The sequence below is a fragment of the Scophthalmus maximus genome, chromosome 5 (assembly GCF_022379125.1).
Source record: "Scophthalmus maximus strain ysfricsl-2021 chromosome 5, ASM2237912v1, whole genome shotgun sequence".
Lineage (NCBI taxonomy): Eukaryota > Metazoa > Chordata > Actinopteri > Pleuronectiformes > Scophthalmidae > Scophthalmus > Scophthalmus maximus.
In genome coordinates, this window is record NC_061519.1 from 12,331,018 (window position 1) to 12,349,576 (window position 18,559).

Sequence of the window (18,559 nt, forward strand, 5' to 3'; positions counted from 1 at the left end):
ACTGTTATTTAATTCTCATCGTACAAGTCTTCCTATAGGCCTCTAAACTCTATCAGGTTCTATGGAACTACAAAGAAAATAACTTTAAAAAAGTCAATTTTATGATGATGTGAAAGCAAAACATCAACACACACCTTTCACACTTCAATTTTATTAAAGACGTGAAAAAAAAACTTTTCCCTGGGGCACAATTATCAAGCCCAGATGTGTGTGTGGGACAACCTGTGCTGTTAATCAACACCTTAGAGTTCATCATCAACCGAACCAAGCCACCGCAGCATATCAAGCGTCCTTGTAGCCAGGAGAACAGTCCTGAAGATGATTGGCCGCAGTGTTCGTTCGCCCCCACCTCTGAGGCTCGTCACGTGATGGATGACATCAGCACTTGATGAACTTATGGGTGACTTCGTATATTCCCACCGACTCGCTGACTTTCTCGTCGTAGTCCGTCCAGTCCTGAAATAATCAGAATCATGGGTTTTATCATCAACAGTTGTTTTCAGAACACACAGGAAATGGCAGTCTGAAGCAAAAAGCACAGAGTAATGAAACATTTGATAGAATAATCACACAGTGATGATGTATCCATCGGTGCAGCGACACTATTGCAACTATTGCGGTTTGAGTGACACGTTGTTCCCACTGTACTTACTTTTTCTTGCAGGTTAATTTCAGGAAATTGTGTCCCGGACTCTGCTCCTTGTGCAGCAAAGCCGGCCTAGAGGAGGAAATTAGATAGTTACATGGCACACTTTCCCAAGTAGCATGTACGTCTGACTATGCAACATCAGATTTTATACTGACATATTGAAACTATATTACCAAAAGAGGATTATTGAAGGAGATTAAGATTAATTTTAAAAAAAATGAATTACATTTCAATGCCACAGAAAACTGTTGTTCAAACAAAGCTCCTCACTTGCGGTTGGAAGTCAATAGGCTCGAGACCACGACACTCAAACTGCACCATAGTTTTGAAGCTTTCGTCGTCCTCAGCCTGCAACCCAGTGTTCACATAGCATCAGAATCACCGAAACTCAACATAATATCTGCCAGTACAGAAATGTGACAGGTTTGCTTCAAATGTACAAGGACTTTCTCAAAGGCTCTGGAGGTACCTTGTTTCTCAAAAAAAACTTCCTCTATTTGTCATGAATACATTATGCTTACATTATAAGGTGTGATTGTGTCTTCCAGGATATCTGTAAGATAACAGTTGACATGATATAATTCCAGAGTTTTTACCTCAATGCAGAGTAAGCGAGTCAAATGGCATGTCAGCTCGTACCGATTGAATTTTCCCTGGCACAAAGTTTACACTTCTGCACCATGCTGGCACTGCCTCTTCCTCCTTTTAGTGGCACACTTTCCTATTGGAAACATAAAAAAACACACAAACACACACACACACAGGTTGGTATCTTCTGCATGTGTCTGATTATATATCACAAAAATATATAGACACAAAGATCAAATTTATTCTTACCATTAGGGTTATATACTGCCATTTATCTGGGATCTCGCCACAGTTCCCACACTTCAGCTAAATTAAAAGAGAAAAAAGATGGAACATAAAAGTGTTTCTGTGAGTGAAACACAAAGGGAGGCAGACTGCGACACATACCCTGATCCTAGGCAGGGGAAAAAATATTCATAACTGATATACTATCATGATAAGAGATCACTGTTGAGACACTGAGGTAAAGATACAAGGAGAGTTGGAGGTTGGAATTCATTCCGTTAATATTAAGGAACAATCAATTTTTATCAGATCTTGTAAAACACTGTACCACATGTGTGCCATACCATAATATAATAAACTATAATCTTTTAGGAGAATTACAGGTCGGTCTGACGAATTTGAGAATCTGAGCATAAGTCAGGTCATAATGTAACTTGTATGATGTCATCATACACGGTTACTGTCAGTTTATATTAATCCTGTACACTGTAAATATATACACGCACAATGTGCATATCCACCCATCCCTGCAAATTTATCAAGTATCTATTCTCATCCATGCTTTAATTAGTTTGTCCAGTTTTCGTTTGTTGTTGTTGTTGTTGTTGTTATCCTTGTTCCTAGATGTAAGTCTGTTTATATGACAGTACTGAGAGCAAATTCCTTGTACGTGTTCAGTAAAGCTGATACAGGTTCTGGTTACGACGTCAGTGCTGTAGTGAACAGTGAGTCAAGTCTATGAACACTGTTCAGAGTGTACACGTGTTTAGATAATAGTTATAGACGGTTACTGAAGAGAGGAAACACGAGGACTAACTGAATATGTGCATGAGAAGAGAGGAGCTAGCATGCTAGCCGCGGCAGCTATCGCACCTTCAGAAACCAGCGGAAGTCGTCGCCCAGCGGTCTCACGTTGGTGACGTTCTCCAGAGTGGCTTTAAACTGGAGCCCAAATTTCTGTCATGAATAAATCAAAAGAGCAGAGGTTAGATATGACCGGAAATGCACGCCAGCTTCATTGTTTACACCAGAGGCATGAAGCAGCGACACATACCACCATCTTGAAAGCGTTCCCACTGGTGCGTTCAGGTACTGCTCGTATAGTCTGACTTTACACCTATAAAAGGATTAGCTTTGCTTTTTTGTGTGGCGTTGACGACGTGGTAAATTATTGTCAATGTAATCGTAGCGCACTCTTGCTTTTGTTGTTTTATTTTTGTTCTTTGCTTTAGAATTCCAGCAACACCGTTTTCCTTTCCAACTATTTTTTACAATTGAAGACGCAACAAAAGACAATCGAAGTAGTCACTTATCCGTCAGCATTTGAAGAGAGCAGAGATGTGACAGACAGCTGCGCCCTCTAGTGGACACACTATGAAACTGTATGACATACTACTGTAACACCAGTGAGAAGCAGTCTCATTGTTAGCACCAACCCTCATGAAACACACGCTCTTTGATGCCAGGCTCACAACAGAAAAGTTAACCCCCTCCCCAAATGATCAAATGCTTAGACAGAGGCTCTGGGCTGAATCCGTTTATTGACCATTAAGCAGCTGATTACGTCATACACATCTTCCAAATATTTCCTAAAACAATTCAGTAGCCGTATACGGTACAAATCATTCATTCATCTGCACAATCCATAGACAAACAGCACATGGAATACAAAAAAAATGGATTCAACAGTTTTTTATTGTATTAGAATGGAAACTGGTTGCTAAGTGCGTACACTCGCCTGTACACGTAAACTGAACCTGAGGCAACTTTGCAGAGGCATTGTGGTGGGTCTTGTGGTTAGTGGCCACACACCTGGTATAGCACATATTGCTGTGGCGTTGAGCGAACTCCTCACACATTTTGCTTCCTGGTATATCAAAGCAAAATGGTGTCATCGACCTGAGGAAAATACCCATCATATCTTATTCTTATGCATTGCGCTAGATTCCATCTAGAGATTCCAATTTGACTACCTTCTCATCAATCAAGGATTCTGCCATTCACCCAGCAGGAGTAGATGAATTAATAGGTACTGATAGGTAGTCAATACACATCAAAAGGAGAAGCTTCCAAAATTGTAACAATACCACAACACTGTTGCGCCTTCCAGCCGCTCACTTCACTGGTCGTAGTCACTTTCTTCAGCACGTGACCATCAGTACTGAAATATCGTGTGTGTTTCTGCTGCTGCTGCAGACATTATACAGCATGAATGTGGTGGATACTGTGCCGTAAACGGACTTCTAGTGTAACATGTTACACTGAACAACACAATGAGAAAAACCAAACAGAAAAAAAGGGAAACGTCGCCAAGATTGTCAGTACAAATGCAGAGTGCACTCCTGGTTTTGTTCAACTCGTCTTCTATTCCGTATTACTTCTCGTATGGAACTCACACAAACTCCCCCGACATTTGGGGTTCAAGTTTTATCAGACATTACAAAATAAAAATAAAAAAGGTTCCCCTTCGCTTTTATTCATTATCAGCACAATTTTATGGAGCAGCAGGGGATACATAAAAAACAGAATGCAAGCTGGGAGAAATATGCATGGGGTCAAATTTAACCCATGGTTTCATCTCATGAAGAGTTTCTATTTTACCTTCCTGACAAAAATCTGGATCCTAAGTCCAACAATTACAAAGTAACTAATACCAAGAGTAGTCATAATAATAATAATAATAATAATAATAACAATAATAATAAAAGGCATTTCAATTCTTTTTGCATCTCTTCTCCACCATTTCTTAAATACAGTGATTTCAACAGGCATTATTTACAGCACAACCCCCACACCCCTCTCCGTCCGGTGAAGAGAGGTGTGGCGAGGTCAATGAGGGCGGCTGCTGGACTCCGAGGTCCGCCGTTGACGTGGAGTGCTGTGGCCGTTCAGGCAGCCATTGTGGCGCTTGCTCAGCCCGCCGTTCAGAATGTCTTGGATGTGCTGGACTATCAGGTTGATGGCCACTGAGGGAGGAGAACAAGAGAGATTTGGTTACACAGACTTAAAACTGCAACACAGATTTATCTTTGCCTGTCTAGCGCTGCTTTCTGACGTGCACTGAAATGGGGACATTTCCTGAAATTTACTGGCGAGGCCGTGTGTGATTACGCTAATGTCAAATGTTGCACATTTTCTGGAACTTTCCCTGCCAGCCCCCCCAAGTAAACTTTCCAGAAGTTGTCAGAGAGAGCCCATGTCAGAATACAGCAGGAATATCTGCAGAGGACTCACAGCGAGCGAGTGGGCGTGTTGACGACTATAAACAAAAACTCCACTTTCAACAGAGGAATTATCGACAACTCGTTTCATAACTTGTCTCCAGCAATAATTAACACTTTTTGGGGAACAGACATAACTACTTCCTGAGAAGTTACCAAGTCTGTCCAACGCAAATGTGATGTCTGCTCTACGTTATCCGCTTTGCCCTTACCAAGGTTATCTGCTCCTCGTGGAATAATCACATCTGCATACTTCTTCGTCTGGTAGGAATAAAAAGAAGATCAAACTATGCTCAAGTTTCCAGACAGATATTTTGACTGCACAACATAGCCAGACTGATATTTGGGGTTTAAACATTCTGATAATATACCAACTTATAAGTCTAAATAGACAAATACAAAATATTAGCTGGCATTTTTGTTAAGGGATCCGTTCAAGTTGATGCCAACAGATTTTGATCAAGACTCAGGTTTCTCAATTACGGCAAATACAATATGTTGTTACATATCTGCTGACACTTACAGCAACACAGATACATCTGTGATGAGTCAGAACCAGCTGGGAATATTGGCCTTTACGGTTATCAGTCGGACTCTATTGCACAACCACAGCTGTGATGGAAGATTAGTCAAATCCACTCACTGGTAAGCAGAACTCCTCAAAGGCCGGTTTCACAAAAGTGATGTACTGAGCGAGCACTTGCTCCAGCTCTCGTCCCCGCTCACTGATGTCCCTCAGAACTGGAAGAGAGAGAATGCCCAAAAATACATAACATGACAATTTGAATAAAAACCATACAACAAAATATAGAAATGACAAAATGTAAAAGTTCATATTGTATTCACTGCAAGTATTTGGTGGTGACTTTAGGAGAACCCACACTGGTACATAGATTTTCCTGCTGCACACAAATCTAAGTATGTTGCCTTGGTAAATATTTTTAAATCAGTGAACAGGTTGGGAGGAAGCTCTCGCCACGCACCTCGGCGGGAAAGGCGTGTGTCTGGATCCGTGTCCACGAACAGCTTCATCTGGAACAGATCTCTGATGTCCTGCGAGTAGAACATGAGGATGCCCTCAAACAGGACCACGTCAGCCGGATACACCGTAACAAACTCCTCTTTCCTGGAATTACACAAAGAGAAGTTTCCTCCTTCCGGTCAGTGACTCTAACTGCAGGGACACGTAATGATGGCTGGTGGCCAAGGTTTATGGAGCAGGAAACAAAAAAAAAAGGTGCTCACCTGGAATGAGTCACAAAGTCATACACTGGGATCTGGACAGTCTTGCCCTGCAGGATCTGTCTGAGTGTTTGCATGATCAGCTCACTGTCAAATGCATCTGAGGAGAAGAAAAGGCAATATTAATCCCTTTCATGTTACTAAACCCAAGTTACACCAGCCTGGTGGTCGGTTATGCTGCCCTGAATAACATTTTGTGGAAATTAAGATTCAGTGAGACTTACCAACGAATATCTGACCCTTTATTTAGCATACAGGCTGCACTGACATCAGTCACAGCAGAGAGAACAGACATTTCAAGAGTTGCGAGACAACTCAGCAGATTCTTATAGTTCTCAGCTCTTTTGCCACAACTTGTGAGCATAGTTAAGCTTCAAGTCTGTCACATGACACTGTCCGTGCTTGTGAAGTGACTCGTTCGGCACTAAACTATCACCTAGACTAAATGTCCTTGTCTACGAATAACTCATAATTAGCATCGCAGCATTACTCAAAATGTTGGATCGCTAGTCCCATTTCATGGGCAATTTTTAAATTTGTAGAATTGGAATTTTACACAATTATTCAATTACTGAGCTGGACATTTGTTACCATGGTAACAGCTGAAGCTTCAAAGATTACAAGTCGGCCCTAATGTGCAGCTGGGGATACATGGAGCCAGCACACTGCACCTTTGGCAATGCAGGAATCCCACTCGTGTAGCATGTGTTGGGTTGAGTCCAAGTCACAGAGCAGCTGCCCCTTGAGAAAGGCCTGCTGACGGTGGGCTTTTAAAAAGGAGCCGAGAAAGGAAGCAAGGCGTAAGAGGAAGCAAAGGCAGACTCCAAAAATGGAGTCTATGCTTCTGTCCTGATCATTTTGGGACAATTATCCACATGGCAGCAAAGTATGCTGCAGAACACAATTCTGCTTTAAGCGTTGGCTTTGAAATTGAAATGACTATATAAGAACTAATTTTGCTATGTGCAGTATTATAGCAGGCACAGATATTAATACAGAGAATGCCACATCTGCATCTGTTCTTTACAAAGTCAAGTATGTAGAGACGTTCAAAACTAGACAACCCTGTTGAAACTCCACCTGAAAAGCACATGAATAACGCCTCCTTTACCTGGGTGATCAAAGTTGAACTGGCCTTTCAGAGCCTTGGCCTTCTGCTCTGGGGTCAACACCTTGTAGAAGCTGTCCTGGCTGAGGATCACCACCTGCCGCTGGTGGTGGTCGATCTTGTTCTGGCCCAGCAGCTCCATTATTTTCTCGCATACCGACGACTGCGTGAACAGAAAAGAAAAAAAAGATGGCTGTGGGTAAAGGCCATTGGGAGGTGGAAGTTAAAAAAAGGTTAAAAAGGCCACGCATTTACATTTGCAACGACACCAGTATGAGAATGAGTGAAAGCACCATTATGGTTTCAGTTCAGTCCAAGAAGTACAGAACTTAGTCAAGTTAAACTAAGTCACATTGTACTGAGACATTGGGGTGGGTGGGCAATTTCCCCACCATGTTTGAGGTCAGCTAACGCCACCAACTCGATGCCCTGTGGCTCACCATGTTTGTCCTCATCGACCCCCTCAAATAAGCGAACCTCGTGTCCAAAGCTGACGGGGCATTCCTCTGCCTTGCCGCTTTTGTGCTCATGAAATTGTGCGACAATGAATTTGGACGCCCCCACTCTGGAGCGCATGTTTGTGTCAACACACGCCGTCACTGGGCCTTTAAACACACCACAGATCCAACATACAAAGTGTTGCAATTCATAGCATCAGCCTAATAAAACAGTATCCCCAATGAGAAATTGAATCCAACAATATTCTGATAATCCATTGTTTAGAAAATGTATATTGTCTGTGCAGTCTCAGGTTTGAATGTTAGTAAAAAATAAATCATATATCCCATCTATTCACCGATAATTGACTGATTTGTCAAGCAATGCCTCTTCATAATATTGCTTTTTTTTGGAGATCGAACAAAGAAAGCATGCTGCAGTGATGCTGATGAAATTTCAAAGCAACCTGTTAGCAGGTTGCCTGCGTGTGCGGTGGAGGTGGGGGGGGTGTTGCCTTCACACAAGGAGGCTAAGTGACACCACCCACTGGATGAAGAGAAAATGATCTCACAAACAACAGACATTAACCTCCCAATTAAAGCAGGTCTAGCCCAGCATCACCACACCACAGAGGAGCCTGGCCCCTTGCGTTGTTTTAACAGGAAGCAAAACACGGGCTCGGTGAAAAGTGGGGCGATCTGATTTCTGGGACAACTCTAAATTCATATGTGCCGTGTACACTGGCCTTCGGGGCAAACGGAGGAAGGACGGAAGAAAAAAAAATTAATTTCAAAAGAGTTTGGGCTGAGCTCGTTTCTCCGATTTTAATGAGACGAAATCTCAGCCCCCCCACACACACACACACACACGAGATGCAGTGACGTCTTCAACATGTCCACGTCTGAGCATGTGGAACGGGCAGGGGGTGATGACGTCACCACCATGACGCCAGTGCGCCGTCGCCTGATCGTCACTGCCCACGCAGCCGCGCAAGTCAAGAAGACTGTACGTTTATTACGTTTAATCGTCCGTGTTTATATATTAAATCAAACTCGGGTAAATAAATCACACTACACTAAAGCTGGCCAACATCTGATTTACTTAGCCCGACGACGGTTATCTACCCCTCAGTCGAACAAAGGGACGTGGGCGAGACGGCGGCGGTTTTTTTCCCGCTGGCGCTCCGGTCGGTTTCCGTTCACCATATGTAGGTTAACGTTGTTTAAGGTCGACGGTCATTTCAGGTCACTTGAACTTAACTGGATCTATTTAACGGAACGGCAGGCAGGTGGTTATTATCCGACTAACTGAATACATATTAATATTGGGGATCTTTTAACAAAACGTGGTTGGCAGTTGTTTACAAACAGTCTGGCTACCCTGGGGGGGGGGGGGGGGGGGGGGGGGGGGGCAAGCTAGCTCTGGCTATTGTCTCGCGCAGCCTGCATTGCTAGGCTAGCAAGTGATGGAATTTTGGCTAGGCGGCTAGCTTAGCTTAGCTCTCCCTGATCTCCACGTAGTCCAAAGGCAGTCGGTCCAGCTAATGACTGCCATGTTGTAGGGGGGAAAGGGGGGAATTCATCTTAACAAAGCAAAGTTCGGTAGAGTTCTGTGCTGGCGGTGAATAGACGTGTCACGTCAAACCGGGGGCAGGATGGTTAAACAGATGACACAGCTGTCAATCAAGCCCCTCGGGCGCCGCGTCGCCGAAGCCACGCGGTCAACCGGCAGCCGGCTGTCGGCCGCATCCTCCGCCGTCGCCGGCTCAGAACCTAAACAATGACAAGTCACGAAAACGGTCAAATTCGCCAAGTGGGGCTCCAACCTTGCCGCTGGCCGTGCCTCCGGAGACACCGATGAGAAACGGCTGTCTGACAACGTCGGTGCCGTCGCCGCGGTCCTGTAGATGTGTCTCCGTGTCCCCGGCCATGCTTGCAGTGGGCGGCGCGATGCTGCTGCACTGGAATATCACTGGGGCGGAAGCTCCTCCCACAGCGCCACCGTTACTTTTATATCTACGCCATTTTTTATTTAATACAGTTATTCTCACGTGTTATTTTTTAACACATGTTTTAACTGCTAAGCAGACTGCCTTAATGTAACCCAGGAATATTATTTGCTTTGTTTGTCTTAATTATACTTTTTTGGGGGGGGGTGGGTGGTGATTGACAAGTAAAGCTAATCCAATGTGCGACCCTGCGACGGCTGCCCAGGTTGCAGCCACTGCCGTGCGTTGCCCCGCCCCTTCCGGGGTTGAGCCTCAGCAAAATAAAGTAGGTTAACGAAACAGTTGGTATTTAGTTTGTTATGTGCAATTAAGAGGAAGACTCCTGCAGGTACGTGTATTGCCGAGACTTAAACACGACGGTGAAAAGGTCCCACACGTATATAGATCGAGGAGAAGTAGCTGGCGTCGGGAGGAGAACAGCTGTGTGCACACGCGTGGTTGACGGTTTTGTGAAGTTTCGCACGACATTAAGCCCGCACAATGTATTTTGACAGTTGTCGTCTGATCCAGTTCGACCATGCTCCAGAGGCTGGCTGTGTCCCTGCGGCGGCCCGCTACCGCTCCCCTTGCGGCGGCGGCGGTACGATGCGCCTCGTCGGGCTCAGTGGACGTCACGGTCCCGCTGAACTTCTGGGCTGGGAAGAGAAGGACGAGCCGAGGGAAACACAGCGAGGAAACCGTCTATGAACCTGCAACAGGTAAGATGTACAACGATTATGTATTTGGGGGGGGTCTGTCTCCTACCTGGACTTTGGACCTTGCTGTGTAAATAACAAGGGCTGGTGATCACTGGCCTAAGAATGAGGTCAACTTGAGCTTGTGACAACGCTCGAGTTTTCTTCCTGCAATTATCCATTTTCAGACATCTGAACTCCAAGTAGAGCCCACACACAGCCTGCATGCAGCCCACTGTTCAGGCACAGTGATGCTCCTTATCTCATCGTTGCCATATCTGGAAACGATACGCCCAGCTCTGCTGTGTAAATGTCATGCTATATTCAGTGTCGCCTACACTTTAATCACTTCTTTGTTGATGGATGACTCGCATAACGTCGAATCAGGACAAATTATGTGAGCAAGCAAAGTGAGGTGGCCTCGCCAACAAGAATCTTTGTAGCCTATTGTTGTTGTTTTTTTTAAATTGTATTTCACCCTTTACTGTTCTGAACACTGTACTGTATGTTTCTCTCTGAAGGGCGAGTCTTGTGCCATTTGGAGCCGTGTGGAGCTGCGGATGTCGATCAGGCCGTGGAATCTGCCAAGTTGGCCTTCGGCCACTGGAGCAAACTGTCTGGGATGGAGAGGGCAAGGGTCATGATAGAAGCTGCCCATATAATTGAGGTGGTCATTCTCTGTGTTTATTTGTATTTTTACTTCATGAAAACAGTTTCCTGGCAGCTTTGTACATCCAGTGATTTTTCTACTTTTAACACGATATATTACATTTGCCTTGTTTTCATGCGCAGGGCAGGAGAGAGGAGATCGCTGAAATGGAGGTGGTCAACAATGGGAAGTCCATCACGGAGGCCCGTCTGGACGTGGACTCTGGTAGACTGTGTATAGAGTACTACGCAGCAATGGCCAGCACTCTGGCAGGTTGGTACGTCACTCACTTGTTAGATGAGTGAGTGTTCACGAATAGAGAACCGATAAGGGGATGGCAGCCATTTAACTAAACATTATGAACTCTGTGATCCATCATTTTTATTCATTGTTGGGTCTTTTGGGGGAAGCATATTAGCCCATTGTAAGATGCAGTATTTGTACAAATAAAACTTAATGGAATTTATTTTTCAGATCAAAACATTTTCAATGATTAATCGTCACTGACAGGTATCGCTGTCATATGTGTTGGTTTAATGCAAAATGTTCTGACAGTCACATTTTAACACTTTTTTAAAATCACATCCATGCTTCTGTTTTCCCTGGACAAGGCCAGCATGTGCAGTTGCCCGGAGGGTCCTTTGCCTACACCCGCAGGGAGCCTTTGGGGGTCTGTGTCGGCATTGGCGCTTGGAATTATCCTTTTCAGATAGCTGCCTGGAAATCGGCTCCAGCCCTGGCCTGTGGTATGGGATCCTCCTAACGCTGCAAACACATTGCTGATGTTACACCTAAAATGTTTCATGTCAGGAAGCCATGTTTTGCTTAGCTGTGAATATCCCCTGAGATACCATAAATAATTCAACAATGTCAAAAAATATAATTTAGCACTTGGCCTCATAATTCCTGAACAGTAAATGCTTAAAGCAAGAGGAACATTTCATTTTTAGAAGAAATACAGCCTCTTCGAATTTGGTGGGGGGAAAAATGATATGCGTTTGTTTCTGTAATGTTATTTACATTTTTCATACATCATTGTTTTGTTTCTTTTTTACATATACTCTGAATAATATTGTGTAATTGCAGCCGAAAAATTAAAATGATAGGTGTTCATTTCCATAAAAAATGCAATGACCCTTCACCTGTAGGTGGCAGTAGAGCAACATGATGGATTTAAAAAAACTGTATCCCAGTGGTCATGAGTATGTGTCTTCACATATGTCTCAGTGTAATAAGGCCTGGCCTTAGAAGTTGAAGCATTGTCCCAAAATCACAACTGCTATGGATATTAAATGGAGAATTGTGTAGACCTTACATACAGTACACACAGTGGATGTGTCAAACGATATAAGTCTCAATGCTTATTTGTTTTTCCACAAAAAAACAGGCAACTCCATGGTGTTCAAGCCGTCACAAGTGACACCCGTAACAGCAGTCATGCTGGCAGAGATCTACGAGAAGGCCGGAGCTCCGGAGGGACTGTTCAATGTTGTGCAGGGCAGACAGGAGACCGGCAGCCTTCTCTGCCACCACCCTGACGTGGCCAAGGTGTCCTTCACTGGGAGTGTGTCCACAGGCAAGAAGGTCAGTGTTATTCATTTGGTTGGACTAAAAAATATATACGGCATTAGTATGAGACATTAAATAATAAACCGTAAAACACAGTAAATGCCTCTGATGACTGGAATTTATAGATTTGGTGTTATGGATGTCGAGGCCTGTCCTTTCCATCCGTAATGTGTAATGAGATCAGAATAATTGAATGATGTGACTTTTATGTACAGATTATGGAGATGGCATCCAAGGGGGTGAAACCCGTGACTCTGGAGCTCGGGGGAAAATCTCCCCTGCTCATATTCCAGGACAGCGATCTGGAGAACCCTGTGCGAGGAGCTCTCATGGCCAATTTCCTGTCCCAAGGCCAGGTAAGGGTGCAATTATGTGGATATTTGATGTTGATGTGTCAACACATGAAAGCACATCGCTTGATCTGATCAAACGTGTCGCAGGTCTGCAGCAATGGGACGAGGGTCTATGTTCAGAAGGATATTTTGGCAGAGTTCGTGGACAGGGTGGTGAAGAGGACCCAGGCGATTGAGATAGGCGACCCGCTGTTAGAGAGCACCCGGATGGGAGCACTGGTCAGCCAGCCACATCTAGAAAAAGTCCTGTCCTATGTTGATCAGGCCAAGAAAGAGGTAAGACTCCTCAGAATTGTGAATTTTTCTTTTTCAACCGGCTGGTGTAACTGTAGACTTTGGTGTAAAATTTGCTGTTTCTAGGGAGCCACAGTGTTGTGTGGAGGTGAACATTTTGTCCCATCAGACCCCAAACTCAAAGGTGGATACTACATGACTCCATGTGTGTTGGGTAAGAGTTCAGTACGCTCACACAGCACATTCAGAAAACATGCAGCCCTATTTTTATTCTTTTTTTGTGGTGTTAGCAATCTTTGAACTGTTTCCAATTCTGGCTGCAATGGCACAATGTCAAACTTCAGTGGGATTCAGCACTGTCCGAGTACAGTTTTTTTAAGTGTCCATGTTTCCACATCCTCAAACTTGTTCTGTCTTTTTTCCCCTGACACGCAGGCGACTGCACAGACGAGATGAGCTGTGTGAAGGAGGAGATCTTCGGTCCCGTCATGTCCGTGTTGTCCTTTGAAACGGAAGAGGAAGTGCTGCAGAGAGCCAACAACACCACCTTGGGTCTTGCTGCAGGGGTTTTCACCAAGTGGGTTCATGATAAGATGTTTAGGGCAAATATTGAATATTTTAAACCAAAAGAATTATGTTTCTGAAGAATCCTGATTTAGACTGATTTTTGTGCAAACCAACTACCTTTGAAATCTCTTTCAGATTTTTGCTTGATTTTGTTTTAGCCTTATAATCATCTTCTTTACTTGCATGGTCACGTCTTTACTCTTCATATTGGCAGACAACTCCGCTTTGGCATAAGTTGCAACTTTCTCATCTCTCCCACAGTTCTTTTAATATTGACGTAAACCTACTCACATTTAAGCTGGGCACTTAATTGCAGTATCCATTATTTTACTTTTAACTGAATGTGTTGAAGCACAGGGCCTGAAGAACAAAAGATGTCAGAAACACTTACATCTGGACAGTTCTTCAATTTCAGCCCATTGCATATTCAGTGCATTACTATTCTTACTAAAACCTTTTTGTTTTGACTCTGTAGGGACGTGAATCGGGCCCATCGTGTGGTCGAACACCTCAAGGCAGGTTCCTGTTTCATCAATAACTACAACATCACCCCCGTCGAGGTTCCCTTCGGAGGCTTCAAAATGTCAGGTACGGTCTGATTGTTTGCACATAGACCAGGAGCCAAGCGTCGCCAGCGCCGTTACCTTCATTACTTTATTATTTCAGTCTACCTGCAGAACTATAGGTTTATTATTTGTAACAAGGTGGAAATTGCAACTCATGAAGTTGTCCTGGCAACAATCTTCAATTTAGTTTTCAAACCAGGTTAGAGTAGATTTCATAGTAATCTGAGTAATTGGAATATGCCTCAAACTAAAAACTTGCTCCCTTGCAAAGTCAGTCCCTACTCTGATCTCTTTGTAAAATAGTTCCCTATTTAAAAAAAAAAAAAACTTGTTTCACTACTTCGCACCACAGTAAGTCTAAATTAACTCATAATCCTTACATTCACCAGGCATAGGACGGGAGAACGGCCAGGTGACCATTGAGTACTACTCCCAGCTGAAGACTGTGTACGTGGAGATGGGAGACGTGGACAGTCTCTTCTAGAAAACAAACACACGGGACGATGTATATGTTAACACTGAGCCAGGACTCTCTCTCCAGGACTTCTCTTCCATCACTCAGGGGGAAAAAAACTATAAAATGTTAGTGTTCAAAAAGGGGATGAGAAGTGAGCCTTGATCTATGGGGCTCAAGTTGTCTGTCCTGAATGTGAGCCATGTTTTTTTTTTTCCTATTTTGTCAATCAGAGACAAATAGCTATGGTAACTAAGAGACATGTTAATGTCACATTATCTGGAATCAAATATTATTTTCTGTGCCAAACGGATCTGATGAAAGTCAGTTTTTTCGTATTTACTGAACAATAATTGCTTTCAGTGACTTCAGCATCGACGAGTTGCACTTTGTGTTTAATGAATTGCGCTGCAGCAGTTCTGCCTTGTCACATGTAGAGACTAACATTTCAAATGTGTTTTACATTTGGAAAAACAAAGTTTACAATCAAGTTTTATTTCTTGAACAATACATATCAATATATATTTGTACACATACAGTACACAAATAAGACACATTTGAACATTGTGTTGATTTCGTTTCATGTAGCTTGTTCACTTCATTACACATTAGAACTGTGAGAGCAACATGTCTCTGTGGTTAGAGGTTAAATCATCGAAGGAACGCAAATCATACAACTTTTAACTTAAACTCGTGTCTGTAAATATAAAAATAAAACTAAGACATTTTTCAGACGTGTTTGAAGTGCGGTCAAAGCTCTCGTCTTGTTGACTAAACTCTTCTTTTCTTCCTCGCCAGGTTTTTATCAGCTGCACGTCTCTGAGAAAACACGTAAAAAAGAGAATCACCTGTCTGGTTTTCATTTACTCTTATTGCAATTCATGAGAAGCTCCAATATGTGACATTTTTATTTTCTATAACCTGCATACTCTACTATGATCAGGCCTTTGCACATCTTTACCTTTGCCACAGGTCTGGTGGGTTTCTTGAACTGTGCAGACTCTGTTTAAAGGAAAGTCAACAGTGAATCACAAGATAAATTTCACAGCTTTGTATCAGCACCAATACATTTACCAACCGTCTTCAGAGGGTAGATCCTCTTCGTTGTATATTTTCTTACGAGGAGCCTGTTAATTGCAGTAACAAGAATATTAATAACAAGAAGACGGATTAGGAAGACAGCAATGTGTGCCAAACTTGATCTTCTTTCTGGTCCCACCTTGACCGTTACCTTCTCTGGAGGATTTCTATTGGTAACCTGCTTGATTTCTCTCAGTTTGTTCCCTTCCTGAAGCTTCTCCAGTCGACCTTGTTCGGCCGACACATGGAATCGGAGGCTGTGGAACGCCGTCTGCACCTCGCCCAACTTGAAGTGCACGGCCATGCCTTCAAACCACAGACTGTCACACTCACCCTCCTTGAAGCCTGGTGGTTGGTAGTCAGCAGGAGTGACTTTGAGAGGGGAGCAGGACAATTATTTTTCACTAAACCCCAAAAACGATTACATTTCTAATTGCTTCTGCGATACACAAGTTCAATGGTAATGCGTTTTTTTTACTGTCATCATAGTAGTAGAGCTTCATGGTGAGGTAGACATTTTTGGGAAGGGCATCCAGGTTCTGCATGAGCAGGAAGAGCTTCCTGATGAGCAGCACCGAGGCCCTCTTGGTGTCCTCCAACGTCACCTGCATCTCCACGTCATCGTTCCTGCGGTTTTAATGAAGATTATATCACAGCCAACGCACGTGTGCAGGCTGCGTCTATGTGACTAGCAGAGTGTCGAGAACAACCTGAGTATGTCCATCTGTGGTCCCTTCCCAGTGTATTTGAATTTGAACTGGTAGGACTCAATAATGCACTGCAAAGAGAGAAAATTTGTTTATAATCAATTCATTTTTTATGTTGATCCGACTGGCTTTTTAAAAAAATTATAATTTTAAGTATTTCGAGAGAGAACTTACATTGGGTTCATCTGGATTGGTGTACACCTAAGTTGCAATGACAATGAAAATTGAAAAAGAGCAAATGAAATTGCTGGCACCTTTTTCCTCGTGTGTGAGCAATGTGATAAAGATAAATGCTGCAGAGTTACATACCCCAATGAACACAATCTGGAGCTGTTGAGAGGACAAACACTGAACATTAGCGACAAGTAGTCGCAGTGCACATCGAAACAGAAGACGAGGTAAAACATCACAAATTCTAAGTGTTCATGGACACATAACTCACATACTGCTTCTCTAAGGCGTCAAAGCAGCCCATCATCCTGGAACAAACAATGAATACACCAATTAGGAGAGGAAATTATCTTCAAGTATGAATTATTACTGAAAGTGGCCAGCAGCATGAAGGCAGGAAGATTATGATTACCATTTCACGACTTTGCTGGCGCCAGGACTGTTGCAGTCCTCATGTAAAACTTTGACGCACAAATCTGTGAAAAAGGCAAACAAGTGAGAAAGTAAACAGTGTTTACATACAGCACAATGGGTCCTTATTCCTTGATAATCATATATGTACAATGACCCTTTGTAAAAACAAATCTGCAGTTCAAAGAAAGTTTTCCTGAATTGTTTGCAGTGTTTTCAAGGTCTAAAAATGTTCTTTATGCTCCTTTCTATAGTTGACTGTGAGTTCCTCAAACAGCAGTGATTGTAGTTTAGTGAATCAGAAGTCAAAATCAAACAAACTTCACAGTAGTCCAAAGAGGAACTATCTCCTTCTTGATGCGTTCACCTTCCAGATATCTGGACCTGTAGGCGTCCTCCGGGAAGATGCCCCGGAGGTAGGTGATGGAGGAGACTGCCACGGCGATCATCCTCTTGACGAAGACGAGGGACTCGTGCTTGGTTCTCAGGTCGCTCAGGAACAGTCCTGTCCACTTGGAAGAAAGAAAATGACACAAACACGTCGTTGTTGTTGTTGTTGTTGTTGTTTTAAAGGACAACGCGACCGCGCAGATTGACCCCGTGGCCAGAGGATGGCGCAGTTCACTAGTTTACACACCTGCAGAGAACAGACGAGCAGAATGTAATGTCATATCCAAACCGTTTAAATAAATGACCCCGTCAACTGCGAACAGTATCTTCGAGTGTGTTGTATCCGAACCTCCGCAGTTTCCTCCTTGTTCTTCCTGAGGCACATCTTCGCTGCTGCCATTTCCCTCCGTCCCGTTGCCGACCGGGGGATACCTAGCTAACTGGCTCGCTACCTAGCTAGGTATCGCTAATGCTAACGAATCAACTAGCTAACATAAATATGTTCTCGCTGCAGATTCCAGACAATACTGTTAAGTTGACTTTCAAGTGAAGAAAGAAAATATTTGTGCTCTCTTGCTCGGTGCGTCGCAAGAAGCCTGTTTCTCTTCTGAACAGTTAGTCAAACAGTAGAGTTCCTTTTAAACAGCCAGAACCAAACAGACGAGATTACGATCTACGTTTCCCGCCCAAAATATGTCGCGATGAATAATCCAGTGTACTGCACTTAAATTAAAGGAAGAGTTCATTTTAGTCACTTGAGATTTGTAGAAAACTAGTGGACTGAAAAAGAACTAGCAGCCCTGTTCAAAAAAACATTTGTTCCTTTTCCAAATTGTACGTTTTTAATCAAGTTAAGAGCAATGTTGTGTCAGCGGTATTGTTCATCACTTATCAGCTCTATAGTTCCTGTGGTAGTATCAAATCACAGCTTCAATAAATAATATTAATGATTAATTGATTGATCCAGTAAACTAGGTTAGTGAGCAGAGCCATGCACAATACAAACACTCGTACACAAAAATATAACGCAGCAATGATTCATAGATGATTAATTACCTTAATGAACCCGTGACTAATTTAAAAAATATGTGCCATGAGGTATCAGGCTTAACAAGGGGATAAATTAAAAACCCTGTCAACTGTTTTTAGTTATTTCGGCTGATGACAATACCTCTTAGAAGTTAAATGTTGGGTGGAGGAACTGTGATCAAATATTATATTCAAAATAATCGAATTTTTAGGTCCAAAAAGCAGG

At 43.1% G+C, this 18,559-nt stretch overlaps 4 protein-coding genes across 11 annotated transcripts; 1 reads left to right on the plus strand and 3 right to left on the minus strand.

Moving 5' to 3' along the window:
- Window positions 1-131: 131 nt before the first annotated feature.
- czib (CXXC motif containing zinc binding protein) lies at window positions 132-2,677 on the minus strand. The gene is made up of 8 exons (XM_035633558.2): window positions 2,517-2,677; window positions 2,336-2,419; window positions 1,487-1,543; window positions 1,289-1,370; window positions 1,171-1,202; window positions 920-997; window positions 653-718; window positions 132-456 (listed from the first exon to the last, which is right to left on the minus strand). The coding sequence occupies exons 1-8, from the start codon at window positions 2,520-2,522 to the stop codon at window positions 379-381; spliced, it is 483 nt and encodes a 160-aa protein (XP_035489451.1). The 5' UTR covers window positions 2,523-2,677; the 3' UTR covers window positions 132-378.
- A 307-nt stretch (window positions 2,678-2,984) lies between these two features.
- uck2b (uridine-cytidine kinase 2b) lies at window positions 2,985-9,484 on the minus strand. The gene is made up of 7 exons (XM_035633556.2): window positions 9,297-9,484; window positions 7,037-7,196; window positions 5,929-6,025; window positions 5,667-5,809; window positions 5,327-5,424; window positions 4,896-4,944; window positions 2,985-4,428 (listed from the first exon to the last, which is right to left on the minus strand). Exons 1-7 carry the CDS (start codon window positions 9,399-9,401, stop codon window positions 4,292-4,294), a joined length of 789 nt encoding a protein of 262 aa, XP_035489449.1. The 5' UTR covers window positions 9,402-9,484; the 3' UTR covers window positions 2,985-4,291.
- On the plus strand, window positions 8,453-15,277 carry aldh9a1b (aldehyde dehydrogenase 9 family, member A1b). Of its 4 annotated transcripts, none has more exons than XM_047331848.1 (12): window positions 8,453-8,476; window positions 9,974-10,177; window positions 10,675-10,820; window positions 10,946-11,075; window positions 11,414-11,548; window positions 12,190-12,386; window positions 12,587-12,727; window positions 12,812-13,000; window positions 13,085-13,172; window positions 13,394-13,535; window positions 14,001-14,113; window positions 14,481-15,277. In XM_047331848.1, exons 2-12 carry the CDS (start codon window positions 9,997-9,999, stop codon window positions 14,573-14,575), a joined length of 1,557 nt encoding a protein of 518 aa, XP_047187804.1. In that variant the 5' UTR covers window positions 8,453-8,476; window positions 9,974-9,996; the 3' UTR covers window positions 14,576-15,277. The 4 variants fall into 4 exon arrangements, with proteins under 4 accessions (XP_047187804.1, XP_035489444.2, XP_047187802.1 ...); XM_035633551.2 differs by lacking the exon at window positions 8,453-8,476 and adding an exon at window positions 9,681-9,807; XM_047331846.1 differs by lacking the exon at window positions 8,453-8,476 and adding an exon at window positions 9,710-9,807 and having other exon boundaries at window positions 9,990-10,177.
- Window positions 14,922-18,149, minus strand: zte38 (zebrafish testis-expressed 38). 5 transcript variants are annotated; one of them, XM_035633552.2, is made up of 12 exons: window positions 17,654-18,114; window positions 17,282-17,426; window positions 16,916-16,979; window positions 16,775-16,811; window positions 16,642-16,662; window positions 16,507-16,533; window positions 16,336-16,403; window positions 16,104-16,252; window positions 15,765-15,997; window positions 15,624-15,672; window positions 15,507-15,547; window positions 14,922-15,364 (listed from the first exon to the last, which is right to left on the minus strand). In XM_035633552.2, exons 1-12 carry the CDS (start codon window positions 17,702-17,704, stop codon window positions 15,317-15,319), a joined length of 933 nt encoding a protein of 310 aa, XP_035489445.1. In that variant the 5' UTR covers window positions 17,705-18,114; the 3' UTR covers window positions 14,922-15,316. The 5 variants fall into 5 exon arrangements, 3 of the variants coding, with proteins under 3 accessions (XP_035489445.1, XP_035489446.1, XP_035489448.1); XM_035633553.2 differs by having other exon boundaries at window positions 15,777-15,997; window positions 17,654-18,108; XM_035633555.2 differs by having other exon boundaries at window positions 17,552-17,693.
- Between the last annotated feature and the right edge of the window lie 410 nt (window positions 18,150-18,559).